Here is a 24,479-nt window from a genome sequence, read left to right as displayed (position 1 = left end):
TGATATTTCCACTCGTCTAAGAACAATGTTCGAGACTGACACTTTTTGAGCAGACACACACACCTTTTGTGCTCATTTCATCACTGATAGTTGAACTGTGATGTTCTTGGTTGCTCAAATAAATGTTTTGTAGTGGTTGAATGCGTCTGTCCTTGATTATTCGATATTCGATTCGATATTCGGAACCAAGTATTCGTATTCGATTCGTATTCGAAAAATTTGATATTCGCACACCCCTATTTAAGACCCATTATCCGCTGAGTGGCTGACTGAATGCAGCGCCGGACTGATTTTGAGCGTTGCGCAGTTGACTTCGATATATCCGACCCGCATACATTGAATCATTGTTATATTGAAGAGTCAGAACATGTGCTGAAATGTCCCATCATAAAGGAAGCTATGGTCCCATGCAAGCGTAGAACAATATTATTCGCGTTTATCGAACCACGGTTTAGCAGAGCATTCCATATAGCGAACGGTGCGGCGTGTCTCTGCAAATGGCGCTTCTCTGAACGGCTCTCCCTCAATCACGTTTCACGAGCGCAGGCGAGTCGGTTGCGCGGCCTTGGACAGCTGTTAGCTGCACTACGTACGCGAATACACGGTAAAACTACGTGTTGCTAGGATTGGGGTGGAATTATTAAGGAATAGGGGAGGGCCTTTAAAGGGAAGCTGAAACGGTTTTTTGAGAATTCGAGGTTATTCAAGAATTCGAATTTATCAAGCTTCTAGATAAACCATGCAAAGTATTTTTCCACTAGGATTTAAAATGGTGACATAATCGTCGATTAAAACCGTGACGATGTTTAGGCTTCTCCTCACTACGTTGGAGGAGTGCGAGGAAACTCGGCAGTGACGTCATTGTTGCCAAAATTTCGATGTCCGCTACTTACGTCTGCATGCTGCTGTACGTCATCAGATGGCGCCAAACAATGCATTGTGAGCTTCACCTTCGATAGCGTCGGTTTTCTTCCATGGAATGACCGTTTCTTCGCTGGAAACGTTGTGCCGTCATACGTGACGACATTATCGGGGCCTCTGCCCGTCGCTGTGCACTTCAGAGAAGCCTGAACGCCGAAGACCACTTTATTCGGCGATTACGCCACCATTTCAAATGCTAGAGCAAAACGATTTCGCAGGCTTTACCTGCACATTTCGCACATTCGGGAGCCTTAAACTCATCGAATTCTAAAACCGCTTCACTTGATTTTCTGTCGACAGGGGGTGGTGCGGAAAACGTTTCATAGCGGACGTGCGCCACATGCGCTCCGCAGTTTTTGGGCTTTTTGGCCCGGTCAACTCAACGGAACTGCCAAAATTTTGGTGGGAGGCGTCGCAGGAAGAGAAGCGGACCACGAGGACACCATTTTCAAACCGGTGGGCCCAATATTGTTGGATTTATCCGGTCTTGAAGATCAACCACGTGGACGAAAGAGCTAAGCGAACGCTAGGCCTAGCGACTAGGCTTCACGGGCGGCGACTTCCGCGGACTCCTCGACCTCGGCAGGCTACGGAGACAGCGGAAAGATGGCCCAGACGCAAGACACCCATGCCAGACATGAATTTTTGGCAAACCGAATTATGGAGACCCAAGAAAGAATGGAGGAAGACCAACGAGACTCCACCGCAGTGGGGTCCCACGTACAGGGCCCGACGGTAGACACCCAAATTCCGGGAGGCAGCACCCTAACAACAACAACAGCACAGGCGAGTCGCAAATACGATTCGGACTCAGACTGGACAGTAGCCATGTCGCAACGGCGGCAAAAGAAAATACGCAAGAGCCAGGAAGCGAAGGCAGGCCACGTGACGGGGGATCCGAGCCCCTCAAGTGGAGGGAAAAGCACAGGCGACAAACAAAGCACAACCAAGTAAGGCGAGAGGGAAGGAGCGCCGAGGAGGAGACTCCCTCCCCTACCGAAAGAAGATTTAAAGGTGATCCTGAGGCCAAAGGGACTAGCAGTGCGAGAGCTGCAAACACACCAAGTGGCGCGAGCGGTGGTTGCAGCCAACGGGCATGGATGGAAGGCAGAAGACCTTATAATCCGACTGCGCAACGGCTCGAACATTATAATCGTCAGCACGAATAAGGAAGAGACAGCCAAACAAGTCAGAAACATAGCGCAGCTCAACTTCGGTAGAAGAAGCTACCAAGTATTTGTATTTAATGAAAAAATGACTTGGGATGACCATGCCTATTTTATTTCCAGCAAACTGTCGCAAATTATTGGTTTAATTTGCAGATATCGCCAACTGCTGCCAACAAGAGCATTGCTGGCCATATATCATTCACTCTTTAGTTCTCGCCTCAATTACTGTAATTTAGTGTGGGGAAAAACTTCGCAAGAAAACATCAATAAGCTACTCGTATTACAGAAAAATTTTATCAGAATAATTGAAAATGTTCCTAGAACATTCCATACACAAGAACTTTTTTATAAATACAAAATACTCCCGGTAACTAAATTGTACACCTTTCGGCTCATCCACGCACTGAAGCGCGAAATTATTAATCACACGTCCTTCCTTCATGAACTCTCCAACATTGTAGTAAGCTATAAAGTACACAACACAAGAAACGTCGATCAGTGGCACATTAAAACATACAGAACAACATATGGCTGTCAAACACTTGAAAACATATTACCGCGTCTACTAAATGCTCTTTGTGTCAATGACATTTACCTAAAAACCACCTCACACAGAAAGCTTTTAGAATATTTTTTATTTACAGATACTGCATTGAATCTGTGAACCGAATTTACTGTATTGCACTCTTCATTGCTTTGTTTGTCATTTTGTTTTTCTTGTGGGAAGTACCTGTCGCGATTTTTTTGCAATATTGTATTTAGTTTCAAAGTGTGCCACGGTTTTGTTGCCAAAGTTCGCAGCTGGGTGTCTATGGCCAAGTCAAGCGGTCCAAGAGGCCGCTTTTACTATGGGCACCCTGTCACCATGTATATTGTGGTGGTAAATAAATATCAAATATCAAGTCACGGCACACGTGGCGGCGCCGGAGGGAACGCTACGGGGAGTCATCCACGGGGTAGACCCGGGAACCCCAGAAGAAGAATTAAAGGCCAACCTAAGGACAAGAACGCACGGAGTGAAGATTTTGGCGGCACGAATGCTAGGGAGATCCAGCACAGCAGTCATTACCTTCAGCGGCCCAATCCTTCCCAAGCAAGTCCTGCTCTACGGGGGAGAGATGTGGTGCCACCCATACAGACCAACGAGGCAGATATGCTACAACTGCTACCAGCAAGGGCATCGAGCAGACGTGTGCCCAAACCCGGAAAGCAAGGCGTGCAGGCAATGCGGCCAAGCAAATCCGGAGACGCAACACCAATGCGTACCGAAGTGCCTCGTGTGCAAGGGCTCCCACGTCACAGGAGCAAGGGAATGCACACAGCGACTAAAATCATTCGGAGAGCTACGAGCCTGGGGTCAGCAGAAACGCGGCCGCAGCCAAGGCAGAAATGGAGGACGACGACCACGCTGGTTCCGGAACGAGGACCAGGAGAAACAACCTGACTACCGAAGCGAGTCCAGGGGACGCAGCAACAGCCGCAGCCGGGACCGGAGCCAGAGCCGGGGACGAGGCGAGGCGAGCCAGACCACGGCCAGCCAGCAGCAAACGCAGCAGAAGAAAAGCGGCGGAGTTAAGGTAAGCTGGGGAGGCGGCTCTCCCAAAATACTTTTTGCTCCGCACGAGGAAAACAACACAACAGACACCAAGGCAGAAAACGAAAGCCTAAGAGCAGAAATCAACAACATAAGAAAGGAGAATAGGCAGCTAAGAAAGCAGATCAGCGACTTAATCGCAGAACTACAGGAGATACGGAGAACAGGTTTCTCACCAGTGAGAACGCCAACACCTCCACCACAAACGATAGAGAACCCACAAAACATGGGGGAGACCAACACGGCAGGGGAAGACCTAAAAACACTCATGCTGCAAATGCAACAACAAATGCAGCAACAAATGCAACAACTAAGCCAGAAGATAGCTTTGCAAGATCAGAGCTTCCGTAATTACGTTAAAAATCAAACAACACAGAGAACACTGAACGACGCCAGAGACCGCCTCTTTAATGAGCGGAGATTCGGTACAGAAACCCAAGGAAACAAAAGTAGCTGCAACACAGCAACATGGCAGGAGGACAACAACTAGAGATTTGGCAATGGAATTGCAGGGGCTACAGGCGCAAGCAGGGGCTCCTGCAGCAATTCATTAGCACTAGGGGAACCCCACCAGACCTAATCTTATTACAAGAAACAAACTGTACCCCAACCCTAAGAGGCTACTCATGCCAGGAAAAAGGGAAAACAGCAACACTCATTAGCGACAAAATAACAGCAATAAATCATGGGGAAATAGCAGACACACACCTAGAACACGTGATAACTGAAATAATTCCCAAAAGGAAAAGGAAAGCAAAAAGCACCTTTGTTATAAACATATATAGCCCACCTAAAAACAGGGGAGACTTCATCAAGCTTTTCGCGGAGGCAAAGAAACTTTCAGGGCAGAACACCCTAGTTATAGCAGGAGACTTCAACGCGAAAAGCCCGCAATGGGGCAGCAAAAAAGAGGACATAAAAGGGCTGAGCATATGTACAGCAGCAGAAAACACAGGCTGCGAGCTACTTACGGATGAGAGCCAACCCACAAGGCAAGGCAACAGCGTAAGCGTAGACACGTGTCCCGACCTAACCTTTGTCAGAGGAGCTAAACACGTAGAGTGGGAAAACACACAGGAGAACCTAGGCAGCGACCACTATATAATCAGAGTGGCCATTGAAGCCGAAAGCATCAGAAGGAAAATAGGCAAGACTGACAGACTGGGACGCCTTCCGCACCCACTGCAAAAGCATCAAAGGCGACATCACGTCTTTAGAAGAATGGAGCCCACAACTTAAACAAATAAGAGATACATATACCAAAGAAGTTAACCGCACAGAACAGGCACCGGAGGTAGACAGACGACTCCTCGGCCTATGGGAGGCAAGGAAAAGCCTAACCAAACGCTGGAAGAAACAGAAGCTTAACAGGAAACTAAAAAAGAAGATAGCAGAAATCACCAAGCGAGCGGAAGAATACGCAACACAACTGGCTAGACAGGGATGGCAACAATTCAGCACAACACTGAATGGCACCCTAGGCACGGCCAGAACGTGGCAAATACTAAGGAAGCTCATGGACCCATCGAAGAACAAAGCAGAAAGTAACAAATCTATACAAAGACTGATCCACCAATACGAAGGGACGGATGAGCAGCTAATCCAAACAGTAAAGGAGAAAAGCTACGGAAAAGAACTGGTGAAAGCCTACCAGGGAGAATAACAAGGGAAAGAAAACCAGGACATGGACAAACCGATAACAAGAGAAGTTATTCAAGCCATAAGGGCAACGACAAAGAACACGGCAGCGGGGGCGGACAAGATCCAGAACTCGTTGATAAGAAATCTCAGCGATGAAGCGGTAGAACAGCTCACAAAATACTTAAACTCTGGGAAGAGGGAACGGTTCCGAAAGAGCGGAAACACGCGGAAGTCGTTATGATATCCAAACCAGGCAAAAAACTGCAGATAGAAAATCTCAGACCTATCTCGCTAACATCGTGTCTGGGCAAGCTTTTCGAAAGAATCATCACTAAAAGAATACAAGGACACCTAGAAGACGGAGGATGGTACCCCAACACCATGTTCGGCTTCAGGGAACATCTATCGGCCCAAGACGTGCTGCTTCAGCTCTAAGAAGAAGTACCAGAAACAATGCCAAGCAAAGGGGAAAACGTAGTCATGGCCGTGGACATCAAAGGGGCCTTCGACAACGTATCCCACGCAGCAATAATGGAAGGCATCAACGCCACCAACTGCGGAAAGAAAACACACGACTACGTGAGAAGCTTCCTCACAAACAGAACTGCAACGGTGGGTTTGGGAGACCTACGAAGCGAGGTCTTTCAAACACCATGCAGGGGAACTCCACAAGGCTCAGTGATATCACCAGTGCTCTTCAACATATCAATGATCATCCTAGCCAAAGAGCTCAGCCAGATACAAGGAATCAGATACGCAATGTATGCGGACGACATCACCATATGGACCAGCGAAGGCTCGTTAGGAAGCAAACAAGAAAGTCTACAAGCGGCAGCCACCTGCATTGAAGGATACATGAAGAAGAGGGGACTAAGGTGTTCCACCGAAAAGTCCGAACTTCTCAGATTAGGAAGGCACCCTACAGAGGCTAACCTCGAGGTGAAACTAGAAGGGCAGAACATACCGGAACAAAGAATGATAAGAATACTTGGTATTTGGCTGCAAGGTAGCAGGAAATGCAGCCACACACTCAGCCAGCTACGCAAAGCGGCGGAGCAAGTAGGCCGAATGATAAATAGGGTAGCCAGTAAAAGGCATGGCATGAAGGAAGAAGACACAATCAGACTGGTGAACAGCCTGATAGTCAGTTGAATAACATACTCACTACCATGCCACGTAACCACCAAAGCTGAAAGAGAGCAAGCAGAAGCTATCCTTCGCAAAGCGTACAAGATAGCCTTACATCTACCAACGAGAAGCTAATGCAACTAGGGCTCAGCAACACCTTTGAAGAGCTGAGTGAATGCCAAATAAAGGCACAACTTCGAAGAATCAGCGACACAAGAACCGGAAGAGCACTTCTGACTAGGTTGGGTCGGGAGACGGAGAACCATCAGAACAACAGGGCAAACATACCAGACGCAATAAGAAGAAACATAAGCGTACAACCCATCCCCCGCAACATGGACCCAAACCTCCATGCCAGCACGAGGAGAGCCAGGGCAGAACACTATGAAAAAACAATAGGGCACAGGGACAGCAAGGTATACACCGACGCCTCCCCGTACTATGGTGAACGAGGAAATAAAATGGTGGCGGTAGTCGTCAACCACCAGGGAGAACACATAACGAGCCTCACGGCCAGGGCATCAAATGTAGCAGAGGCGGAGCAGATAGCGATAGCCCTAGCAATGAGGGAGGGGGATAGAAAGGGCAGAGCCCTGAATATCCTAACAGAGTCACAAGAAGCGTGTCGAAACTACACAAAAGGAAGGGTAGGCAAAACGACACTCAGGATCCTCAGCTAGGGGACACCCTCGGGGAGGAGAGAGAAACATAACATAATTTGGATACCAGACCACGCAGGGGTCTGGGGCAACGAAAGGGCGGACGAAATAGCTCGAGGGCTTACTATCCGAGCTGGGGGGTCACAAGCCCCGGTGGAGCTCTGGACTAGCCTAGGGGCTGGGTACTCTGAAACACTAAGTTTATACAGGGGGCTAAGATACAAATACCCCCCACCACACAAAGAGCTAAGCAAAAAAGAAGCCGCAAAATGGCGGAAGCTACAGACAGGCTCCTTCCCCAACTTATATATACTAAGCAAGATGTTCCCGACACAATACCGCGCTACATGCCCTTGGTGCGAAGCGAGGCCAACACTATACCCCATAACATGGGAATGCGATAGAAACATATCGTTCCACAAACACGACACACCAGGTGCGGAGCAATGGGAAAGCCGGCTAACCAGCTGCGAGCTAGAGGCCCAAAGGGCACTCATAGCACACGCAAGCGAGGTGGCCCTGGACTAGGGGACCACCCAAGGCTAAGGAGGCAACCTCAAGACTTGAAGAGAAGACTTGAAGACGACCTCCACCGCGAGCTGAATCTTAGAAATCAATAAAGTTTCTACTCACTCACTCACTTGCCCTTTAAGGCGTAGTTTTTTTTCACGCGACACCAACTTCATGCAGAGAAGCCGGCTTTAGCGGTGACTGGTGTCAAGGTGCTATCCGCTGGGGCTTCGATACCTTCGCAGAAGTTTTTCATGCGCACCGTGTTCATTAAAACTATGGTATCTAAGGTATTCAAGCTCTAACAACAACAGCGGCCATTAAAATCATCACTTGCTCATCGTTCATCGCGCCTCATTCTTCGGCTGGCCGCCTCGTAACATTATCGATGGCTTACAAGGTGAACCAAATGTGCACATTTTTTGTGCCCGCCCCAATGAGCTCACCTTCTGTTGCTCTTGGCCGCGAAAAAAAGGCAATATCCGCTCAGTTGACGCTCGACAAAATACAAAATAATTGCACCGCCCCGCATTGTTCACAAGAGCTGGCAAACTCTAAGCTCGTCGAAGCTCAGTCGAAGTGGTCGAGGCTTATTATATAGAGATGTAAAATTTCAGGAAAATTTGAATGGCGTGAAAAAAACCGTTCTTTTCAAGGTTTTTTTCATGAAAAATAGGAAATTTTGCAAAACATTAAAAAACAGATTTATTTGCAATCAATAATAATGCTCCGAAGTTCAGTCGAATATGCAGTTATAGATGTCATATTGTGAAACGAACTTCTGGTTCTATACCACCGAGAAGATAAATAATGATTTGCACTTCATGCGAATATGGAGGTATAAATATCATATTTGTGGAACGAACTTCTTGTTCTATTGCACCGAGAAAGGGAACATGAAAATTGATCTATAAGTCACTCCATATGGGACTCAGAATCACTGTCGCTGGATGCGGCACTACGCGCAGCAGCAAAGGCCAGCCAAAGGCCTGAAAGCCTGTTGCGAATCCTTGTATGGACATTCCCGAAACGTGACCAGTTTGTTCGCAGCAGTCGGCAAGCCAGACGAGTTAGCGACTGGTTGGGGTAAAGGCCTTGCCACCAGGTAGATGGGGTCACGTGCTTCGCTGAAGACCCCTGTCCTGTACCAAATTCCTGCGGATGTTCTGTACTCTGCTATGTTGGAAATCAAGAAGCTAGGCTTGTATGTGGCTAAAACCACTTACATGCACAGCAGCCTATGTTTTTTATGCCGTGTGTGTAGTGTTGTGTTTCTACCCCCCCCCCCCCCCCTTAACTCTCTTTGTGTGTTCCCGTCACACCTGTGTCCACTCGGACCACGTGGGCCCGATCATGCAGCTACCGTGAACATTCATCGAGGTCGACAACCTCGCGACGACCATGGGAAGTTGGATGCTTGGAATGCCCCTCCGAGCCTCAGTGGATTAGTGTGGCAGGAATGTCAAAGGCCATTGTCAGCAGTAATCCCAGCGAAATTCCTTGAGCAGAGTGCAGCGGCGACGAAGGCAGGCGAGGCCCAGGCGCTATTGTCCGAGCAACCACCGTGAATGCGGAGGCGACCTGGCGGCGCCGGTCACGCTGGCGGATAATTGAAGAATTCTGTGTCCCCGACTCGCGTTCTGGGCAATCGGCGGGGAGGCAAGTTCATTCCCCTGCTGGAGGACTTCGGGAGATTCCTTTCCCGCAGTGCTGGATGAGTCAGCATTCTCCCCCTCTCATCGGCCCAGCTGTGGGAGAGTGGAAAAGCTCGCACCTGCCCAGCCGTGGGTGGTGACAAGAACGTCCCCTTCGGTCCATCCGATTGGACAGTGCTCGTCGACCATTATTCCCCAGCCAGGGATCTGGGGAAACCGAACGATATTTAACTCGGCCGTGAGTGTGGCCAAGGGAAGCCTGCTAGCTCCAGTCGACTACGGTTGACGAAGACGTTGCCCTTCCACTGAGAGCCATTCTCAGCCCCGCTCTATGTAAATAATTTAAATATGTGAATACAGTTTTTTCCTTCTCTTCCCCTACTCCCCGTCTCCGGCCCACGTTCCTTCCTCCTTCGGCACTGCGGCGGTGCTCCTGGACCCGATGCCTGGTGGGACACGCTACAAGCACGGCAAAACATATCAACCTACCAGTTGATATGTTTTGCCGTGCTTGTAGCGTGTCCCACCAGGCATCGGGTCCAGGAGCACCGCCGCAGTGCCGAAGGAGGAAGGAACGTGGGCCGGAGACGGGGAGTAGGGGAAGAGAAGGAAAAAACTGTATTCACATATTTACATTATTTACATAGAGCGGGGCTGAGAATGGCTCTCAGTGGAAGGGCAACGTCTTCGTCAACCGTAGTCGACTGGAGCTAGCAGGCTTCCCTTGGCCACACTCACGGCCGAGTTAAATATCGTTCGGTTTCCCCAGATCCCTGGCTGGGGAATAATGGTCGACGAGCACTGTCCAATCGGATGGACCGAAGGGGACGTTCTTGTCACCACCCACGGCTGGGCAGGTGCGAGCTTTTCCACTCTCCCACAGCTGGGCCGATGAGAGGGGGAGAATGCTGACTCATCCAGCACTGCGGGAAAGGAATCTCCCGAAGTCCTCCAGCAGGGGAATGAACTTGCCTCCCCGCCGATTGCCCAGAACGCGAGTCGGGGACACAGAATTCTTCAATTATCCGCCAGCGTGACCGGCGCCGCCAGGTCGCCTCCGCATTCACGGTGGTTGCTCGGACAATAGCGCCTGGGCCTCGCCTGCCTTCGTCGCCGCTGCACTCTGCTCAAGGAATTTCGCTGGGATTACTGCTGACAATGGCCTTTGACATTCCTGCCACACTAATCCGCTGAGGCTCGGAGGGGCATTCCAAGCATCCAACTTCCCATGGTCGTCGCGAGGTTGTCGACCTCGATGAATGTTCACGGTAGCTGCATGATCGGGCCCACGTGGTCCGAGTGGACACAGGTGTGACGGGAACACACAAAGAGAGTTAAGGGGGGGGGGGGTAGAAACACAACAGTAGTGCTGTAGAATTTGCAGCCGTTTTGTTCTACTTCAGCCGTGAGTTCAAGTATTAGTGTGTTTTTAAGTCAAGCGTGGATCTTATATGTGACCTGGCATTCAACCCGCGTACTCGTAGCAAGAACGTTTTTAAAAGGCACTACCTGCACCGGCGATGACGACTGCCCTCCAATCGTTCAAAGATGCACGCTGTAATTGTTTTCAAAGCAAAAAACCAAAACCTAAACTAAAAGCAAGCAATCGTAAAACCTTGAAATTGCATTGTGAAATTTTCAATGTTTTTTTCCATTTTCCCTCGTCTGAAAAAAACGAAAAAAAAACGTTTTTTTTTTTCCAAAATTGCAGTGTTTTTTTCAGGCCTTCACATCTCTAGGCTTATAGACTGACTGTAAATATATATGGCGCAATTAGGAACGCCGAATGGAGGGCTAGACCTTACTTTGACCGCCCTGTCTTCTTTAAACGGCAACTGCACCACTTTTTGAGAATTTCGCAATATGCAAGGATTCAAATCCATATATCTGTATATTATATTTATTGGTACTGCGAGCTTTTTACGAGACCTTACCGAGGTGTGCCCACAATATAAAAGTAAACAAATGCTGGAAACAACAAGCGCAAATTCATACTGCTCAAAAAAGAAAAAATACCAAAAAATGATGTACAGAAGTGCAAACAGAGAAATTGCAAGTGCAGCACAAATGTATAACACAGTTCAAAAATTTAAAGAAATTAAAGGTGGGCCTCAAACATTTTTAGTGACGTTTGTGTTACTGCATTATTAGTGAGATTGTTCGAGTTTGTAACCGTTCTGGGGAAATAAGAATACTTATAGGAGTTAATTCGTTCGTTTAATGGCGTTACTGCAAAATCGTGGAGCAGGTAAAGCTGCAGGTAGAGCATGCTAAGTTCTTTTGCGCTGCCATTCAAAATGACAATATAATCGAAGATTAGAGCGCAGGCTTCTCCTCACAGCACCAAAAAAGTGCAGAGAAGCTTGGAATGACGTCAAGGACGCTAAGATTTCTAATTCGCCCACGCTTTGACGTGTGTCGACGGATGACTCAAAACAACACTTCACAGGCTTTGTATTCGGTGGCATTGTTTTTCTTCCTTCAAACAAGCGTTTCTGCGTTGAAAATGTGCCGGCCCCGCAGATGACGTCATTATGTGCCCCCCACACGGCACTATGCACTGCGGATAAGCCTGAAAACCATAGCAGTTTTCATCGCAGATTATGCGACTATTTACAACGCTAGCCCATAAAGACTTCGCATGCTTTGCCTGCAGGTTTGCACATTCGACCAAGTTAGCTCGTCGAAATCTAAAACCTCTGCAGTCACCATTTAGCACGCACGAAAATCTCAGTACACAGGAGTTTTCACACTTCGTCTGCATCATAATACGCCAGCCACGGCTAAGATCGAACCGGCGACCTTTGGTTCAGCAGCCGAACACCACAGTTACTGAGCTAACCAGGAGTGAACACTCCTACATTATCCAGCAGCCCCCTCCACATTCAATCAGCAGTTTGCGAAAAATCTGATTGAAAGCTGCGAGATTTCGACATATTGATAACAGCCACTGACGATTCGTTTACTCCACAGCAAGATGGTGGTGGTGGCGAAAAACTCAATTTTAAAAGAGGTGACAGTGCGGTGCGTGAACTATTTATTATTATTGTGCTCCATGGGGGGGAGGGGGGGGGGTTATGCCGGTAGTTTGGTTACAGTGAGACAGTAGTGAATAGTTGGTATTTGTAGTTGCCTAGATATGACACTTTTCCACACTTTTAGTTCCCTTAAATATGGCTGCTGGAATTTCAGTATAGTGTCAGGTCGGACTCATAAGCAATGCAATCGCTACTCATTGCCAGTGCTGCGTACATGTGAGTATTTGTATTAGTTTTGGTTGCTGAGCGCTGTCTTTTATAAGTACGAGTGAAATGAAAACCATAGCTTTGTGGAAAAAGTCAATATTTCGCACCACTGCCGCGTCAGTGGGAGTAAGGAATTCACAAACGGAGTTTATAAAGGAGCGAAAGGTGCATCAAGAGTAAAGATTAGGAGGGAACTTAGGTAGAGCTGCCTTTTACAGGCACTACGTTTTATGATCTGCATAAACGGTACTTGAAAGGAAGGTATAGAGCGCACTAGTTTTAACCAGTGATGGTGAAAAGGCCGTGGACAACACACGAGCAGACTGACTTAGCACTGAAACAAAACATTTTACTTGGTCGCTTTGCGTCCACAATACGGCAGTAGCAACAAGCATGCTCAGTGTTCACCGGGGAACACCATCTCATCATCTGCCGGCTCGGCTGCGCTCAATTTAAAGCTGGCAAAGAACTTTCGAGATAATGCGTGGAAAGCACCCGGGACAATCTGGAACAGTATAACGCAGTTGCGCGTGGCCTGGATCCTTCGAGATAAATATGATCGCATCTCGCGTCACAAACAAAGCGATAAAACCGCTTGCCGACGGCTTTGAGCAAAAACAAAGAAACAATACAAAGCCTTCGAGGCAATATGTCGTGTCGATTGGGCCAACTGCAGACAAGTTGCCCACGGATACCGATGTGGTTGATATGATATCGTTCTTGTTGCGGACAACCCATACAACACTCAAGACTTGGCGGACATATGCGGTCAGGAAATGGTGGTTCTAGCATTATTTATTATAATGCTATTATTTATTATTATTTGTTATGATATTATAACAATTGGCGCTGTCTAGAGTTGAAGCATGCAGTTGTTTTGCTAGTTGGTAAATGGGTCATAAAATAGAGATAACGAAGAAAGCTAGAATAAAAGACGCCATCGTGAAGAATAGGGCTGTTCTGGGTTACAGCGAATAGGAAGTGCTTCGCGTAATCTGGAAAAGCACAATGGTACCAAGTTTGGGGCTATAAAAAGCTATTGCGCCTTGGATCTGGCACAAATTCTAAGTGATTGATATCTTGGTGTAGATCAGTCGGTGATTCATCATGAACCACAAACAACGCGAAAAACGGACGACGAAGAGCCATATGGAGACGACAGCCCAAGCGCTGACTACAAATCGGTTCATTGGAGCGAGCAGGGCAAATTTATGCAGCTTTTGTTTTGTTTTTAGGTTGCCCTTTACGCCTAAAATTGCTTTTGCTATGGCCTGCTTTTAACAAATACATCCACAAATACAACCACAAAGGTAAATTTTTGACAAATCAAGGAACCATGTTAGAGCTGTATAGGCGGCGAAGGGTCAAATTACAGAAAAATTTCCGACTACCACAGCGACACTAGCGCCGTAACAAGAATAAAAGGTAACACAAAAGTGGACCTCCTTCGTGGCACAGCTACAGCTCTGTCCTTCGTGTATTGTGCGAGCACCGAGAACTAGGAACGTTCCCAGCTGCCGCCGTCGCCATTTGTCGCACGGTTCCGTATCACGGAGATATCTGAGAAGAAGCCGGACAGCCTCCCACCAAGATATCAGCTTCCTCCTCGGATAAACGATGTCTTTTATTGAGCCATGTGGCACCCTTGTGGACCTCCCTTTAGAGAGGCGAGCAGAGTACGCCTCTCTGCTTCACGTACGGGACAGCGCTTAATATGGCGGTGTAGGTCGCCATAGACCAAGCTCGATGAATACACAGCTAACGATGGCAGTCACTTCTTCAACATCCACGCTGGAGTTCTAGCCGAACCCGTGCACATGTGATAAAGCAATGTTCCATCTGCCTCCGTTCTCTCAAACTTTTCAGGGCAAGGGTTCGACGCTTGAAAACCAAATGCTATCGGCGAAAGTTTGACGCCGCTGACGCTATTTTGTGTTACGGCGTGCATGGAAGAAGAAAACTCCTAGAGATAGCGTCTCATGGTAGTTTTCAAGCTTAATGACAAAAAATAAAGGGGAGAGTGTAGGTCCTACGCGACACCTCACGACGCGTTTTATTAGCTCAGGGCCAGGCGTCGGCGCTTATGTAGGGTCAACGCTGGCGTGCCCGTAAACGGCAAGAGGAGATGGAACTGCTTCAAGAGAGCTTGTCTTTAGAAGGCCGGCTACAAGACGTAACGCTACCAATTGAGTTTTTTTTCCTCCGCGGCTGCATGTGAGAGGCAGGGAAACGATGGACCATATTCTGATCCAGTGTAATGCATTTTACGCCTCGGTAAACGAGGCCACCGCAGAAACCCGAGATCAAAGGGGGTTTTAAAGTAACCAGGGCATGCTTAATTTTCAAAAATGGGAAATAATAGCCGATCATAAGATCAGTGGAGAAGAGCGAGAGAGTAGCCATATGGGCAGAAAGAAATGGGCACGGCAGATATGATTTCGTTTCACTTTAATGGGGTTTAACAACTCAAAATGACTCAGGCTATCAATTCACAAGGGTAGAAACTTGGGCGAGTCGGTAACTGTGATTCATGGTATGTGAAGTAGCGCAAACCGGGACAAGGGACAGAGAAAGACGCACACAACACAGGCGCTGTGTTGGGTGCGTCTTTCTTTGTCCCTTGCCCCGTATTGCGCTACCTCGCATACCATGGATCAGGCTATGAGGAGCCGCCGCGGTGGCTCAGTGGTTATGGTGCTCGGCTGCTGACCCGAAAGACGCGGATTCAATCCCGGCCGAAATGGTCGAATTTCGATGGAGACAAAATGCTAAAGGCCCGAGTACTATGCGATTTTAGAGTACATTAAAGAGCCCTTCACTAAGCCGTCTCTCATAGCCTGTGTCGCTTTGGGACGTTATACCCCATAAACCAAACCAAACCACGAGGCTTTGAGGGACGCCGTAGTGAAGGGCTCCGGATAATTTCGACCACCTGGGATTCTTTTTATCGGGCGTTGACATCGCACAGTACACGGGCTTCCAGCATTTCGCTTCCATCGAAGTGCGACCGCTGCGGCCGGGATCGAACCCACATTTTTCGAGACAGCAGCCTAGAACCATTATCACTGAGCCACAGCGGCGGCTTGGGACATATGAAGAAATGACCTTAGTAATTGCTAGCAGGGTGGCACTTGTCGTCATCCCGGTATAAAAGGAATGCTTCCAGTTGCCTACCTGACAGAATGAGTTTGACTAGAATGGGTAAACACCAACCAAAAGCGTAAACACCAAAAGCGTAAACACCAACCACGAAACAAAGGTGAGGCTTCGGCTCCGCAAGGGGGCCTTGTTGTTGTTGTTGCCTCTGAAGCGATGGCACATTCCCACGGTGGGGGATTCACAGTGCGGAATGAAGAACGAGGAAGTGTTTCTGCTTGCTTGAACAGACGGTGCTGACACCGTGCGTGATCCAGTGGAAGATTAATGGCTTTATTTCAAAAATTATCCTCTGTAGTTTCAATAGCCAATGATTTTAGGGGAACGAGGATGGAAGGCATTTAGTTACCTACACCTGAGCTCGTCTCCAGTCAGTCTGTTCGACGCGGCGCGCTCGCTCAGCGACAGCGCTGAACAGCGGCTTTTACAGCAGGACAAACTTCTTTGGGCCAACTTTCGAGCGTCCTGTTTCGCCAGTCTTCACCTGGCAGCAATCCGAGCGGCGGGCATGCAGTGTTGAAAGCAATCCCCTGGAATATTTCCCCATCACCTTCGTTTCTGAAAGAATGCGTGCCAGGACCTGGGTGGTCACGAGAATCTTGGGGACTGCGAAACGTTTCTGGGAAGCTTATGAGTCAGGGTTGAAGTGTTGGACGAGTCACCTGACTTCACAGTAGGATCACGAACGAATCGGGTTATCCCAAACGGGTATAAAAGTACGCGCGGCTATCTTTCGACAGCAGCGCCGTCTTGCGTCTGGCCGATTTCTCCGCCATGTTGGCTTGGGTGGCCGCCGCTGCATACAGGCAGCAAGTACTCGCCGCGCTGTTCAGCCTTATCCGAGTGTGGATTTTTGCACGATTTTGACATGCAAAGTGTTGCACTGTATGCACTGAGCAACTGTGAACAAAATGGCCCGTGCTTCGGCGAGCGGCGACGCGGATGTTTCCCTGCAAGTTGTGCCGAAAATCAACATTGGTGGTGCGCTTCTACGCAAGTGTGCGCAATTTATTTGACGGCTTTCTGTAATGGAGATATTTATTAATGCGAGCACGAAACTTGCTGAGCGCTTCTATGTTGTAGTTATAATTATAAAGAAAAACCGCTCCGTTCCGAGCTAACAGCAGTGTTGCTGTCAAGCGCTCAAGAGGTCTGCTCTGCGTGACACGAACCGGTGGCACGAACAGATTTAAACTGCGTTCGACCGAGTATTTCACTACATTTTCCCTCCGCACTGTTCTAAAAAAACGGTACTTTCTGTAGTGATACATGGAGAAGGCACCGCTGGAGCGCATAAGCGCACAGAATTCTGTTGCGGCTTTTGGCTTTGCATAAATTTCTTGATTACTTCGTACTAACGGTAAAATAACTGGTGAAGCGCGCAAATATAGGGTGGTCCACTCTTAGCGTGAACATACGAGTGTGTGGCCGCGCTCTTCGGAGCGCCAATGCATCCGTCGGCGCCGCGCGTCGAAGCAAAGTGAACAGAGGAAACTGTATGTGGAGCTTCGCGTCGTCTGACATTTCGCTAAACTCGGAAAAAGATGTAGTAGTGGGGCGTCTGGCCTTCGAACGCGATGTAATTTATACACTCGAAACTGGTACACCTGCTGTGACATTTCCTGAGGGGCGTATCTGCTTGGTCCGTCTCGGGTGCGGCCGCTGCTTAATGCCGAAAGAGCGAGAAAGCGCGTGCGTGTGGTCGGGTGGGCACTGCGTGCCTACTGATTGCACGTCCCTAATGGGCACATTTTTTTAAACAATCGGCACTTTGCATTATGGCGTCAGTTGAAAATAGTATTTGGTCGAAGCATGAGGTGTCACGATGCAAGGTGGAAACGTCAAAGCTGCGGCCTTCAGTTTTTTAAGTCCTGCTGGTTTATCGGATATTTACTGCAAGCAAACAGCTGTGGCATTAGCGCAATGCACCGCGGCTTTCAAGTACTGTCAAATAGCTATGTTTACAGTGCCGTTGTCATTAATAATCAGTCGCCAGTGTCGGCAGTTACAACAGAAATGTTTCACGTAACCGGCAGTGTTGGTGCATCATTTCCCCGAATTATTACTTATGTTTTGATTTTTCAAGGGTCACAGACGACACATAACTTAGCGACATCAGCAGTAGGTGCTCGCGTGTAAGGTATGTGTAGCTGAAACAGCCCGCAACCGCACTGCCGCCGTGGCTCTCTGTGTTTTTCACACTGCTCCGCTTCAAGCCGCCTTCGCTTCCTGTAGTTGTTTGAACAGCAGACGACTGCGAAGTGGTTTCCCGAAGACCTCGTTTCAGCTTTAATCGTACATGCACCCAAATCGGGCTACTACAGCTAAGCAACCGCATACAGTAAACACGGAGAACCGCAGAGAACGCACGGGACGCACGGACACCGCCTTTCCGAACCAGCCAGAGAGGAGGAAAGCAACATGGCGGTGTTCGACGCGCTGGGAGCGAGGCTAAAACTGAAAAAAGGTCTATACCTTGCGACCGAAACGTGTGCTCGCCCGCTGTCGTCATCGAGGACGACGCTTTCGCTGAACCGACACATGGGTGGATCTGAGTCGACAGCCCCGCAACCCCAACCAGTTTTCTTTGTGAAAACCACATTGACCCTCATTTTTTTTTTTTTTTCCGAAATGCATTTTTGAAAGAAGAGCACCGTTCAAATGTTCTCGGCGAGTATTGCCCATAAATGCGACCTGAACAGACGCCCCGATTTATTCGATCGACTAACCGGCCAACCGGCCGCAAAGGGAGAGGGTAATCTGCTGATCCCACCGCTATGGGCTAAAAGAGACACTTTGGTACTTTGTGCGACCTAACGTTTGAACGTGGAAATACATTAAGTAGATATTCACCCGGCTTGACCCGAAAAATGTCCACTACAACTACATTTAAGTCTGACGAGATTGGCCTTCTTGAAACCGAAAAAAAAAATGCAAAATGGGCCTTTGCAATCAGAAACTGGTCGAAAAGCCGCTGATTTCTGCGCGCCACATTTTTCGGTGCTGTGCAGTTGAACCGACGCAACGCATTAAACTAACTTCAGCATTTCATTACAATTTGCATTTCGCCTTTCCTCATACAAAGTTTACAAAGCGCTTCCTGTCCCGCTCAGTGATCAAGGAACCCGTACGAGGTTCCGAAACGTCTAAAATTTCTTGACTTGGTCAGTGACCGTATTCTTTTTCCTTTAAAGTTTAAGAATGTTGGCTCGGTGGCTGTGCAAGCGTGCACACCACTAATCCGTTTGTCTACATCATGCAGGTGTTCGCCTTCGTCGCTAATGCCCTGCTTCCGGCGTTGTTGGCCCTTCCCCCAGCAAGCACGTCATCCACTGCAGTTTACTGCAGTGACGATCGCATCTTCGCATGGCCCCAACCCGACGTCATCACTTCATCATGCCCGGCAGCGCCTCCCCCTGGATACCATTTCCCCGGCCCATCCTGGAAAGCCTCATCACCAGCAACATCAGCCACAGGAAATATAAGCGACGATCGACCGCCTTCACCGCTTTGTGGGCTCGGTGGCTGTGCAAGCGTGCACACCACTAATCCGTTTGTCTACATCATGCAGGTGTTCGCCTTCGTCGCTAATGCCCTGCTTCCGGCGTTGTTGGCCCTTCCCCCAGCAAGCACGTCATCCACTGCAGTTTACTGCAGTGACGATCGCATCTTCGCATGGCCCCAACCCGACGTCATCACTTCATCATGCCCGGCAGCGCCTCCCCCTGGATACCATTTCCCCGGCCCATCCTGGAAAGCCTCATCACCAGCAACATCAGCCACAGGAAATATAAGCGACGATCGACCGCCTTCACCGCTTTGTGGGCTCGGTGGCTGTGCAAGCGTGCACACCACTAATCCGTTTGTCTACATCATGCAGGTTAGTTATCCGCATTCCTTGTATGCTAAAAAAAGTAGCAATTATTTCTTAGTGCAGCTGCCGAGCCCGCAATGCTGCATTTTTCTTGTGCTTGAATGTGCTCATGTTGTTCGCTGCTTGCTGATCTTGGCAGGCGATATTGAAACTAACCCAGGACCTAACAATTTCGAGGCTGTATTTGCAGAACTAAAAAAGTTATCCGCCGGTCAAACTCAACTAATCTCCGAAGTGCAAGGCCTTAAAAACCAGCTTATATCCACTGACGGTGCTATAGCTGGTTTAAGTAAGCGCATGACCGATCTTGAGACACGTTTGGAAGCCATGACAGCCATAAAATCCGAGTTAGAAATTATAAAATCTGAAAATACTCGGCTATCTCGTCAGATTGAAACCCTCGAGGCCCGCATTGACGATAGTGAAAATAGATCCCGCCGTAACAACCTCATATTTTATGGAATTCCCGATTCTAACCCCTCCGAAACGTTTGCGGACTCTGAGGGAGAGGTCATTCGTCACTGCGCTCAACACTTGAGCTTAACCATTCATCCTGAGGAAGTAGAACGTGCCCACCGACTCGGCCGCCATGAACCCAACCGCTCTCGACCAATAATAGTCAAATTTATTTCATACAAAATCAAAGACGCGATACTCTCTAACGGCCGCAAATTTAAAGGAACGAAATTCAGTGTCGGCGAAGACTTCTCCCACAGAGTTCGTAGCGTCCGCAAGCAGCTAGTCACCTTTGCTAAAGCTAATTCCGACAAATTTGCCCTACGCTACAAAACCTTGCATATCGGTCCCAGGCGCTACGTTTTTGATGAGATCTCGCAAACTGTGAAAGAAATAACAATCGCTACACCACAATCAGATTAGCAATCATCTCTTCCCAAACAACTAAAAACCCGCCCCAAAAATGTTCCCCTGTCCGCTGTGTTCACCAACATACGTAGTTTCCTTTCCAAGCGCGAACTTATTTCCAATATTGTCTTGTCATCTAGCAGCAATCTACTGATACTAACCGAAACCTGGTTGAACGGTGCCATCACAGACAGCGAAGTACTAACTGACTTGCCAGACTTCCAAGTCTTTCGGAAAGACCGCCAGGACTCACGAGGAGGGGGAGTACTGATAGCGGTGAGCCAGCAGTTATCAATGTCGATAATTGACGACTCGTCCGACCTGGAAATCTTATGGCTCCACTGCCACGCTGTACCACACACGATTTTACTCGGTGTCTGTTATAGGGCTCCACATAACTCTCGTGATTTTTCCTGTCAGCTTAATAATTCCGTAAGTAAACTTATCACGAAGCACCCTAACGCACACATCTTCCTCTTTGGCGACTTTAATTTTCCTAATATTGATTGGCAGCACCAGCCCGCACCGACAACTAATAATGGCGAAGCAAGGGAATTTCTAGATTTCTGCTACAATTTTAACCTTACTCAAGTAATATCCAAACCTACGCGCGTAACACAAAACTGTGCGAACATTTTAGACCTATTACTGACTAATTGCCCAGATAGCGTTCAGCCCATTACGTACCTCCCTGAGATTAGTGATCACAAAACTATGCATGTCAACATCGACCTTAAAGCAATTAGGCGCCCAAAATACAATAAAACAATCCGCCTTTACAACAAAGGTAATTATGATATAATGAATGCCGAACTGACAGCGTTTTTCGTAAGTTTTTCCTCAAGTTTTCATTCACGAAGTATTCATGAGAACTGGCTAGCATTTAAGAATAAACTTCATGCCCTAGTCAATGAATTCATTCCCCAAATAACTTTCCACGCTAATCCACACAAACCATGGTTTACTAAAAGTCTTAAAAGGTTGGAAAATAAAAAGAAGCGCCTGTTCCGCTCAGCAAGAGCCCATGGAACGCAAAGCGCATGGGCGAAGTACCGCGCTGCGGAAAAATCGTATCAAACTGCTATCCATGACGCCAAGCACAACTTTTTTCATCAAGACCTTCCTAATATGCTCAGCGATAACCCCAGGAAGTTCTGGCAAGCCGTTAACCCTCATCATGAACACGCGATTACCCTCAAAGACGAATCAGGCGCGGCTATGACCGACTCTGAGTGCGCTACTTTATTCAACGCAGCGTTCTCATCCGTCTTTACTAATGAAACCGAAACGCAACTTCATACATCTAATTTACTCTTTGAGCATGCTATGCCGGTAGTCGCATTTTCCTCACTGGGTATTGCGTCCTTAATTAGAAACATGAAAATTTCATCTTCATCTGGTGTAGACAATATTAACTCGAAACTTCTAAAGAACACTAGTGATATTTGTGCCGAGTTCTTATGCTTACTTTTTACCCAGTCACTCTCAACAGGACAACTACCGGACGATTGGAAAACTGGAAAGGTCGTTCCAGTCTACAAATCAGGTAACAAAGATTCGCCGTTAAATTACCGACCCATTTCCCTTACTAGCGTACCCTGCAAACTAATGGAACACGTCATCTATACTCATATCATAAACTTCCTCGACTCGAACAATTTTTTCCATTCGTCTCAACACGGTTTTCGGAAAGGTTTTTCTTGTGAAACGCAGCTAGCCCTATTCATTCATGATTTACATGCTAATCTCGATTCTAACCTACAGACCGACGCCATTTTCCTGGATTTTGCAAAAGCATTCGACAAGGTACCTCATAAACGCTTAATCCTAAAACTTTCCCGTTTGAACTTGCCCCCCGACATAGTAAAATGGATAGAAGAATTCCTGACTAATCGCTCACAGTTTGTCGTTGTTAACAATCAAAATTCCAATCCGCTACCAGTAACATCAGGAGTCCCTCAAGGTTCTGTACTAGGCCCGCTTCTATTCCTAATTTATATTAATGACTTACCGACCAATGTGTGCTCTAATATTCGCATGTTTGCTGACGACTGCGTTGTTTATCGCACAGTTACTAACGCCTCCGACCCAACATACCTTCAAGATGACCTAAACCGCATACAGGAATGGTGCGACCGTTGGCTAATGGAACTTAACCCTCATAAATGTAAACGTTTGTCCTTCCACCGCCGCCGTAACCCGCTTGATTTCCCATATGTAGTCGCTAACGTTCACCTGCAGTCCGTTTCATCATACAAATACCTAGGCGTCACGCTGTGTAACAACTTATCATGGGCTACACACCTTACTAACGTCATTTCCTCGGCTAATAAAACTCTCGGATTCTTACGACGTCATCTTCGCCACGCCCCACAACAGGTAAAATTACTAGCATATACATCTCTTGTCAGGTCAAAGTTAGATTACGCATCGCCAGTTTGGAACCCTCATCAAGTTTACCTTATCAATGCACTCGAGTCACTTCAAAACAGAGCAGCCAGATTCATTCATTCCTCCTATTCGTACGATATCAGTGTAACATCTTTAAAAGCGGAATCCAGTTTAGCGCCCCTTTCACTTCGTCGTCGTATTTCTAGCCTCTGCCTATACCATAAATTTTTCCATAGTTCGCTGCGCTGCTCTCCCTACATTGCCCCGCCAGCCGGCATATCCCACCACATTCGTCATCCTTTCCAAGTGTTTCGCCCCCGTGCCCGTACTGTTACCTGTGCCGCTTCTTTTTTTCACCGTGTTTCTGTAGACTGGAACGACCTCTCCAATGACATCGCTACCATCTCATGCCCATCCACATTCGCCGAAGCTGTTACCAACCATTTTTCAACATAACACTTGTTCATCTGACTGTTTGTACCCACCCCTTATGTAATACCCCCAGTGGGTCTTTAAGGTATTAAAATGAAATGAAATGAAATGAAATGAAATGTCTGCGCCTCGCGTTCTTCGGAGGGAATTTTAGCAGCAAGGTACGCAGAAACCGAAACACGACGGACTGGTATCATGCTTGCAAGACCTAAAACTAAAGACAATGTTTTTACCGCTGGACCTAATGTTTTGCCATTGTGTTATCACTCTCTGTGATGGTTTGAACATACAGAAGGAAAACACAGATTGCTTAACGGCCCAAAGAAGACGTGCAGAAAGCTCTGGAAAACATCAAGCAGTGCCGGTACCACCAAGCGGTTTGGTACCCATAAAGATGCCTACCACAAAACGGTATGGAAAATTAGAGAACGTGAAGGGCTTCAACTGCACAGAGTCCCCTTGCAACCTGAGCGGCGTATTCTTTGCGGCGAGCGAGAATGTTATTTGTACAACACGTTTGACCATACCGCAAGCTATGTCCTGTCTGACTTGCAGTGACGTCCTGAAGCTACAATTGCGTCCATTCGACAAGAACACAGAGAAAAAGCAACAACAGTGAAACCAAAGCAGAAAAAAGTTGTGAAGAAGGCAGGAAGCTCAAAAGCATCGCGTAACAGGTCACACGCAAAGCCTGGCTATACCTGGTCTGCACGGGGGTCACGGAACAAAACAGTGCTGGGGTCTCTGTGAAAGCAGTGTGATCTTGCGGGTAGGCACACAAAGATTGTGTTTGTGCCGACGGAGTCAACTTCATGTGAATTCTTGCAGAACTGAGTAATGTATTAGTTAAAATTCGCTTTTAAGGCTTCGCCAGTTTCGATCCTGTCTTGACTGCGCCAGTTGGGAGTCCTCTCTTAATCTCGTAGAGGGGAATTGCGTTGGTGATAATTGTTGTAGGATGCTTGCCATCTTGCAGATTCGAATTGCTCAATCACATTGCAAGAGGACACTTCTGGAGAGGTTAACTTTTTATAACAATTAAAAGCACAAAGGAAGATACAAGCAAGGAGAAAACATATTTACACTTGACTGACTCGACGTGACGAAACCAGCCCTCGGTCCTGCCGAAACAGCTGGTTCTAAAACCTATGTCCCCGCGCTCGGTGGGGAGAATAACCAATCAGGTACTGCACAAACATCCACCCAATAACTTATTGGGGAAAGGAAACACCACCAATCA

General features: G+C 47.8%; 1 protein-coding gene across 1 annotated transcript; it reads left to right on the top strand.

Moving 5' to 3' along the window:
* The first annotated feature begins 18,895 nt into the window (after positions 1 to 18,895).
* On the top strand, positions 18,896 to 20,431 carry LOC149370120 (uncharacterized). The gene has a single exon (XM_089560240.1). The coding sequence runs from the start codon at positions 18,935 to 18,937 to the stop codon at positions 20,429 to 20,431; it is 1,497 nt and encodes a 498-aa protein (XP_089416366.1). The 5' UTR covers positions 18,896 to 18,934.
* The last annotated feature ends 4,048 nt before the right edge of the window (positions 20,432 to 24,479 follow it).

This window comes from Amblyomma mixtum, chromosome 1 (genome assembly GCF_055824585.1).
Source record: "Amblyomma mixtum isolate Tamu chromosome 1, ASM5582458v1, whole genome shotgun sequence".
Lineage (NCBI taxonomy): Eukaryota > Metazoa > Arthropoda > Arachnida > Ixodida > Ixodidae > Amblyomma > Amblyomma mixtum.
This window is presented reverse-complemented; position numbering and strand designations above follow the sequence as displayed.

Bases quoted from the DNA above. Each gene is read 5' to 3' on its own strand.
- LOC149370120 (XM_089560240.1), top strand. From the start codon at position 18,935: ATGCAGGTGTTCGCCTTCGTCGCTAATGCCCTGCTTCCGGCGTTGTTG.